At 40.6% G+C, this 9,289-nt stretch overlaps 1 protein-coding gene across 2 annotated transcripts in view; it reads right to left on the bottom strand.

The window, feature by feature from the left end:
• bcas3 (BCAS3 microtubule associated cell migration factor) overlaps positions 1-9,289 on the bottom strand; it is a 342,517-nt gene that overhangs the window by 78,765 nt on the left and 254,463 nt on the right. The window contains exon 17 of one of the 2 annotated variants that reach the window (XM_019883294.1): positions 2,792-2,853. The exons of the other annotated variant lie outside the window; for it this stretch is intronic. Within the exon in view, the coding sequence (XP_019738853.1) occupies positions 2,822-2,853 (32 nt within the window). The 3' untranslated portion in view covers positions 2,792-2,821. Of the gene's footprint in view, positions 1-2,791; positions 2,854-9,289 lie in introns of those variants that run through there. 2 annotated transcript variants of the gene reach the window in all.

Genomic DNA, 9,289 nt, shown 5'->3' with positions numbered 1-9,289 from the left:
TTACCCTGAGATGGGACCGTCTGGTTGCAGAAAATGAAGCTCGGTGCTGTGGTGAGTCGTCATTTTCATGCACTTTGAATTTGCGTTGTATCGTATTTTGAAGGCATTAAACATTGCCAGAGCGATCGGAGTGTTGTGGCCAGATTAGACGCTCCTTGTGTTTATTATTATATTTCGAAAACACCACAGTTTTCATGCAGCTCATACCATATTAATTTCTTGTATTATTTCCACCACACCTTAAATGCCGGTCCCTGAAAATATTGTCTGACATAAACCGGTCCGTGGGGCAAAAAAGGTTGGGGGCCCCTGGTCTAGGCCACAGGTGTCAAACTCAAGGCCTGGGGACCCGATCTGGCCCACCACATCATTTTATGTGGCCCGTTGAAAGCAAATCAAACATGTCAACTTCCATGATGCTTGATAAAATCTCAACCGAAATGTTAAATTCTCATATTTAATAAATTAGGGACATATTGTAAGCATTTTCTTGTGACCAAACACCTAATTCCAGTAACTTAAACAATAGTTGAATAAACCGTTATTCTTGAATTTTTTTTATATGGTTTCAGTCATAACGGCCATCCAAGGGAAACGCTAACTAAAATGTGGCCCACGACAAAAATCAGTTTGACACCCCTGGTCCAGGCTTTTGTGGAGTGTTGTGAAAATAAAGTACAGGTCACCATATTTGTTTCCACTTTCACAACATCTTTAAGAGTTTAATTTGAACAAATCCCTCACTTTGAGTGTACATTTCAAATTGCATTACTTGTGCACTCGGTGTTGATGTCTTTTGAAGTTAACAGCATCAATGGTTAAGGTTGTGTAGAAGGCTTCTTGTTTTTGTCTTGAACCATATCTGGTCTTTCATTTTAAGAAAAGCAATGAGATGTAGCATGAATAACCATAGCTTCATCTTGGATAGATTCTTTCATTACAGAGCCGCAATTGTTCACCTTGAATTACTAAAGACTCTCTAACCCAGGGCTGTCAAACATACGGCCCGCGGGCCGGGACCGGCCCACAAGGAGGTTCGATCCAGCCCGCGGGATCATTTAAAAGTGAAAAAAAAATGCATTAAAGGCACAGAATGAATATTTTAAATAAAATGCAATTTGTGGATTATCCGCTAGGGGGGCACACTGTTTTGATCACAGTAGAAAACAACATTGTTTTGATTGGGGAAGAAAACAGCAGTCTCAGTCTGTCACCGAGATAGACCCAACGCAGCAAATGATATGAAAGCGCCGATCAATGTTTCTTGAGACCAAAACAAAGGAAAGGGATGATATTTTGGTGATTCATAGCACAGTATGGTATAATGTTAATGGTTCGGCCCACTTGACATCTACCGAGTCCGTATGTGGCCCACAATGTGAAATGAGTTTGACACCCCTGCTCTAACCAGTTTGCTCAACATGTTTCAAAAGCTGCAAACGAGCCGACAAGTGTTTAATGCATCCTCCATTTGTTTTCCAAAATTATTTTTGTATGACATGGTGGCTGTGCCATCTACTGATGACACCCAGCACACAGTGAGCACTCGAGCTCAGAGGAGACCCAATACCATGCCAAAAGAAAGAAAATTGATGATGAGAGATGAAACAATAGAGGCAAGGTGCTGGTGAAGCATTAATGTCTTGTCCTGTTCAATATTTGTATCAGCCGTCAAAGGAACAACAGAAACACTGTGATGCAAGAATTCATGAATACGTAGGAGGCAGCATACAATCTAACTTGTCCCATTTTTCTCAGGCACACTCACACTGAAATCCACACAAATGGAAAGCATCAACATTTCATGTTTAGTTTGTAGCCATGCATGACAAATTCCCCTTCACTCTCGAAGTGCCCCGTTTGTATCACCATTGTGCTGGTCAAAATCATCTCACTGCTCCTGAGCCGTAAAACATGTCTTTCTGTTTTATACACGTAGATTGAAGTCTTGTGATGCATGCTCGGTCTTCTCACACTGGCTAGGGCATGTGGAGAATGTGAAGGTTGGTGATCAACGAATCTAATTTGTACAATGATTTACTAATACACTATCAACTGTCTGGTCGGTGATATCGGTACCTGGAATAGTAGATCCGGATACTCACAGGGAAATGAACTAGTTTCAGATGAACACAAAACACATGGCATATCTATGAATATCTACAAGGCGAACAAAATGGCATCCCTGCGAATATCTGTAAGCCAAATAAAATGGCAGTGTGGTTGTAGTTATTTCTTTAGAACACTTACCGTCTTTATCCCATCCTTCTTCCCCTATGGCAGCAAGGTTCACAATGCTCATTTCTACACAACAGCAAGTCAGCAGCTGATCCGCCTCCAAACATCAAACACATGATTTCCTGCCCTCATGCACAATCCACAAACACATATCGGTGAGGATAAAATTACGACCACTTTTGATGTGAGCATAGCTGTGTTGACTTTACATCTACTACCCACAACTCTATTTATCATAATCTGATACTAATAGTATCATACTATAGCCACTTTGACAACCACCCGACCAACCTATGCACAGACACACTGAAAACCACAATTTGAGCAATATCCAAACAACCAGCCATAAATTATAATGTGTTGTTGTTGTTTTTTTTTTTTTTGATGGAGAAGTGTCCAGACCAGGGCTGGGACAAGAGGCTCCAAAAATGGCAGTCAAAAAAAATTATTTTCAGATATGTTCTGACATACTTGAGTAGGGAATTTAGAACCAAACCAAGATTCCCATGTGGGACTGTTGTCTGTTGGGTGTCTGACAGTAATGCAGAACATGCCAGTGGAGACCAATTGTCAGAACAGTGTTTCAGTGATAGGAAGCAAATACATAGCACTCACCTGGATCACCACAAGGAAACCACCGCATGCAAAAGACAAAGAAAGCAATGATGATTAGTGCAAACGCCAAAAACTGATGAAAATAAAATGGAAACTAACAGATATGTTAACCATGAGTGGAGACAATTCATTATTTAGAAGCTGTCGACACAGCACAAGTAACACATTGCTTTGTTGAGCTCATCAATAATGGAGAACATCAGTGATTGACTGAATGGTAAGCATTTGTGTCTGATTTCATAAATCATCGTATTTTTGTGGACAATCTTTAACATACTCAGCTGAATGACCATGTGTGGCTGTATTTTTATTCAAAATAATTAAGTATGTCACAATGTACTTTGATTACAAATGACTGTAAAGTGTTGACATGAACATAGTACAATAACATACAATGACTACAATAATGGAAGACATTACTCTGACTCTTTATTGATCATGAGTCGATTCCAATATGCCCAAAAATTTTAAGTGCTACTGTAGTGGTTAGAGGTACTGTTAAACAATTTCTGATTTTGATGCACACCAAAGTCGCAGAGAATGAGTAAAAATGAAGCTTTTACAGCAGGGCTGAGTAATTGTAATGTTGTAAATGTAGCACTCAACTGTAGGTTAGGGTAAGTGTGTGTGTGTGTGTGTGTGTGTGTGTGTGTGTGCGTGCGTGCGTGCGTGTGTGTGAGTGTGTGAGTTTGGGGTGGGGTTGTGTGTGTGTGTGTGTGTGTGTGTGTGTGTGTGTGTGTGTGTGTGTGTGTGTGTGTGTGTGTGTGTGTGTGTGTGTAAGAGAGAGGAGTGAGCACGAACATATTTTAGTCAGAGAGGCTATGATAGCTTGTAGGGATTCTGGAGGGATGCAGTCTGAGCCAGACTTTCATCTCCTCAAACAGCCCATCACATTCCGAACATCAGTCCTTTTGTTTATCCCATTCACCTTCACAGTATATTTAGGCACGCCCCGAGGGCAGCCCCTCTAATAATACAAGAAAAAAAAAAATGACAACATATAAGAGTTTCATTAGTGGCATTCATACAGTATCATCCATCCATCCATTTTCCGCTCCCCTTATCCTCACAAGGGGTTCTGGAGCCAATCCCAGCCGTCTTCGGGCAGCAACTGGTTCAGGGACACCCAGGCACACAGAGACGAACCACCATCCACGCTCACAACTAGGAACAATTTGGTGTGTTTAATCAGCCTATTTTTGGAATGTGGGAGGAAACCGGAGTACTGATAAAAACCCACACAGGCACGGGGAGAACATGCAAACTCCACACAGGAAGGCCGGAGCTGGAATCGAAATTGGAACCTCTTGACTGTGAGGTCGATACGCTAACCATTCGGCCACCGGGCCATGTATATTCTATTTGTCCATTTTATCTTCCACTTGTTACATATGTGTTAATTGACCAAGATTTGTTTTCCTGTGGTTGCGGTTCAAAGGGTACAAAGGCCCGCTACTACTCATACAAATTGGATAATTTATCTGTTTTTCGTATATTCACAACCATAAGACACACAAAAAAAGTCTTAAATTTTCTCCAAAATGGACGGGGCACCTAATAATGCGGGCTGCTTTGTGTATGTATCGAGTTCCAAAATCTGTGAATGCTGTTGTGTGACATCGATGACGGGCCCGCTTGACAGACTGATGTTGTGCCGACAAAGCGGCTAAGCGGATTAGAAAATGGATGGAAGGATGGATAATCATGATGCATTCAATGAATTTATTTCTACAATGATGGAGAGGGTTCAATGCATGCTGTTGCCATGTTTATGAATGAAATAAAATGACATCCACCACACACACCAGAGCACACAATCTGTCTGCCTACACCTTCAAATTCACCAGAAATCGCATTACACCACCTGCTAGGAGTTGGTCTTAAGACTAGTCTACTTTCAGTCAACAAATTGTTAGGTGAAATGGGGGCATGTCAAAGAAAATGTTCTTGGCCTGCCGGAATACTCAACATGCCATAGCAAGGTCTTCCAATTCCCAAACATGGTAAATTTGACTTGCCCCAGCACAAAAATCAAAATGTGCCAGTTTTTATACCCAGCACATGTAAGTTCTTTCAAAATTTTGAGTCTTCATATTTGATATTTTGGGCATTTGCATTTATTAAGCAATGGTTTTATTCTAATATGGATAATTTGGCACGTGTGAAAGCTATGACATGGCAGTGTTTTAAGAGTACAAGGTAGTGTTTGGATGTTCTGAACTGTTTTCCTGTGTTTTCATTGACAAAGCTCCAATTAGACTCCAAGAAGCTCTTTAGATTATCAACAAAAACAACTGTAAATGTTCAGCTCACAACCACACCATATCTCGTTTGTTATCACATATGCTTCAGGTCCAGTTTATATTCTCCTTTGTGAGCCTGCAGGCGTGTCCATCAGGAAATGTCTTCCCCCAACTGTCTGCCTGATTTAGATTTCAAGAGCAATAAAACCAGCTGAGTTCTGGCCTTGGCCAAATAAACGGACCAAATTGTTGATGTTAAGATGTCATAGGGAAAAAAAAAGGATGCAACAGTTCAAATGGGTTCGGAGAGAGAAGAATAATTGCTAATCTTTCAACTAATCTTTTGTGTAAAAGTTTCTGGAACAGCAGTAAACAGGGAAGGTTACATCTCCTGTGGGAGTTAAAGTAAACCCTCACTTTTATTCAACTCAATGAGATGAGTATATAATTTACTATTCAAATATGTCAAATTCGTTGCCATTACTAGTTAGTTCTGATAAATCTGAACTATTTTATGTGTTTGTTTGTGTTTTTTGTAATTGCATATTCATATCCAATCAGTTTGTGTTACAATTCATTATTACAAACCATTGTATTGGACAGGTTTATGTTATAGCTGAGAATATTTTCTTACCATCTTGTAAATAAATTATCAAATATTTCCACAATATAGCTGGCAATGTACGCATGCGCCTAGTTGGGAAACACAGGCCTATTTTATTGTTCCTATGTTGCCACTTCCTTGAGCTCAAACAACTCACTCCACTATATTATGTTCTGTAGCCTACTATTTGAAATGCAAACACAGCACTGCCTAAAATCTAGTTTTGGCCAGTTTTGACAGTGGAATTAAGATAAGATAAGATAAGATAACCTTTATTCGTCCCACACTGGGGAAATTTGCAGTCTACAGCAGCAAGATGGGGGGTGGGGGGGTAAAGTGTTTCATTGCACAAAATAAATGTTACAGAAAAGAACTGTACACAGTTCATTATAAGTGCAATATAAAATAAAGCATTAGCAATATATTTGTAGAATAAATATAACAAATAATAAATAGCAATAGCATAGTAAACACAGCGTAAGGTGGCTGTGCTATTTACAATGAACGAATTGAACGATGAGATCCGATTTTGAGCTTTGAGAAACAAAGCAGAGAATGAATGATGGAAGGACGCAGCAGTACTGGATTTATTTTTCTTTACAAGTGAAGTTCCACCAATCAAACTGTCCGACCCACATAGCTTCACTGAAGCGGAGTTCAGTACAATACAATACGCTACATCTCTATTTATTGGCATTTTCACAGCAGCTGCATCTAAAAACAAAATATAGGAGCTGCTGGAAACGCGGCGCCATCTTGAAGTCAAAATAACAAAATTAGTAATATAATAAAACACATACATAAGACATGGACAGTCATTCAATCGTAAAAACTATTCCTGCATATGCCTTGTTGTTTGAAGCAGTTATAGATGAAAGAGGGGAAATCTAAGTGTCCTTTCACCAGTGGATCAGAGATGTCATGCAGAAAGCGTGCATCACGTCCCACATGACGTCTGTTATAAGCTAAGTTTGAAAGTAAACAAGCTGTAGCATCCATTGACGAAAAAGAGATTCCGACACGATCCATCGAGCCGCAGACGTCACCAATTGCCCCTAACTAGCCCTCCACCTCCAACCAAGGAGTGATCGCCTCACCGGCTGCTTTGCCATTTCACCGGCAACCCCTCGTGTCGATTCTCCTCAATGGGTTGCCCAGGCCGTCGCAAGCCCCGGTCTTCCTGCTACCGCCCTCAGCCTGCCAAACACCCTCACACCCTTGTGTAAGCTCTGTCTTTTCCTCCACATCTCTCTCACCTCTCTACTTGTCTGAGTTTTTCACATTCTCCTTCTATTTTACTGCCTCATGTTTTGTTTTTAGACCGTGATTTTGAAGATGGCCAGATTTGGGTAACTTCCTTTTTGATTCAGATTCTGATTTAGATACTGATATTGGTTTTCATGGTCACTTCCCGGTCATAATTCAAACCTTTCGTCACATTTTTCTATTCATTATCCCTCAGTGTCCACCCCAGAACCCTTCCCTTCAGACATTTACTTGGGCGCCCGGTTGGCCATTTATCCGGGACCTCCACAGTGTGTCAATCTGAATTTGTCAACAAGCCACTTCACTCCCCGCCTTTTCACTTCATTCAGTGTCTACTTTTTCACTTTGTCCCAGTTTTCATGCTTCTTTAAGGTCACCTTTCCCAGTACCTGTACTGCTAGTCCCTTGTGTCTCTTGTGCTCACCAACCTCAATGGCGGCAAGCTGATGATGCAAGACCCCGTATTTGTACATTCATTAATATCTCAAGCAGTAGTTTCTGTAAGGGCACAGCAGTGGGGTTGAGGCAGTGTGTGTGTGTGTGTGTGTGTGTGTGTGTGTGTGTGTGTGTGTGTGTGTGTGTGTGCGTGCGTGCGTGCGTGCGTGCGTGCGTGCGTGCGTGTGTCGGTGTGTGCAGAAGGAAGGGGGATACAGTAGGGCAGTGGTCCCCAACTTTAATTCATGGACCGGTAACCCTCAGTTAAACACCTGCTCTGGTGTGAATAAACACTTAAGGCATATATTCTCCGCTATAGAATTTTTAAGAAACAGTGTACACAAATATTAAAATATGTCAATGATACTGTGGGAAGAAGTCGGTCTAGCCACAAGTATTATTTGACGACTACAATCACTATGTTTAAAACGCGGATCAGGGAAAAATAACAACATAGAGTTGACAATTAATCACAATTTAAATTGTTATTTCAATTTTGGCTTCTCTTGATCTTTAAAATGTTATAATCAAGAAAAAAAAAACAATGTGCAGAATAATAGACTGTCTTTACAATTTCCCGACGTTGCAAAAGTACCCCGAATGCACCATGTTGCTTGTTTAGCAAGCGTCAGTGTATGTGATTCTATGCTTTAATCTGTTTAATGACACCCCAGTTGTGTGAAGGCTAAGGCCTTCACACATACATGTATGCACTTCTACACCATAAACGGCATATTATATTTTATTCCTTGCACTTTTTTAAAGCGTTTTCCCACCGATTCTGCCCATTCCAACTTCAACCTATTGTTGAAGTTGGAATGGGCAGGTGTGCTTCCATTTGTCTCATTCCAATATAGTTTTTCACCCAAAATTTCACCATTCATTGCCAATGCCACAAAACACATTACACATTTACATGGTTGCTGTTTGAAATTCATATCATTCAGCTCATTCAATTCACCTTGGGAAGTATATTCAACATGCCAGAAATTCCCACTTAACAAAAATTGGTAAGGTGCCATCGTGCGTGTGCTTCAAAATGCATGCGCTTCGAGCTTAGGTCAATGCATTCCATTAGGTCACCACTAGATGACACTACATTCTACACACTGTACCCCTAACTACCAAAGGATGTTGCCCTTCAAAAATGATTAAACACCTCCTGACTCCACTGCCTTTAATGATAGGCACCCAAGCTCACCGTGGCACCACACCAGCCGCACTGAAGTCAGAATCGGTAAGTACGTCTATTGCCAACATTGAGCCAACAAGTTAAACTGGAACCTAAACAGTACACATACAAATACCCAGCTAAAATTTTGATTATTACATACACAGCATATAAGTACATGCATAAACATGTACAGCATATGTTTATGTGGACTGCTTAGATTATACAGTATAGAGCCTACATTTTGCTGATGTGCCCCTCAAATGCAGCAGTTTGTCATAATTTTTTTCTTTCTAATGGAAAACAACACTTTTGCCCTTCAATGGTTGTTTAATAAGATGCTGCTGCTTTCTTGTAAAAAAGTCAAGTTCACGGGTTTGATATTAATATACTGGTTAAAAATAACTAACATAGTAAAGTTCACAAAAGTGAAGGAAGAACATAAGTTCATAGTTTCCCTAAAATATCTCTGATGAGCTCCCTCTTTTAAGAATTGGAATTGAGAATTGTTAGGAACCGGAATCAAATCGAAGAAGCGGAATCGGACCCGGAATCCTCCAAATTCAAACATTGTCCAACCCTATTTACAAGGTCTACACCAGGGGTTCCCAAACTTTTTGGACCGAAGATCTACTTTTTGATCAACTAACCTCCCGGGATCTACCCTTACCGGTGCGCGCACACACACACACACACGCACGCACGCACACACACACA

This window comes from Hippocampus comes, unplaced genomic scaffold (genome assembly GCF_001891065.2).
Source record: "Hippocampus comes isolate QL1 unplaced genomic scaffold, H_comes_QL1_v1.1 scaffold291, whole genome shotgun sequence".
Taxonomy (NCBI): Eukaryota; Metazoa; Chordata; class Actinopteri; order Syngnathiformes; family Syngnathidae; genus Hippocampus; species Hippocampus comes.
The sequence above is the reverse complement of the archived record's forward strand: the minus strand, read 5'-3'. Positions and strand labels throughout refer to the sequence as shown.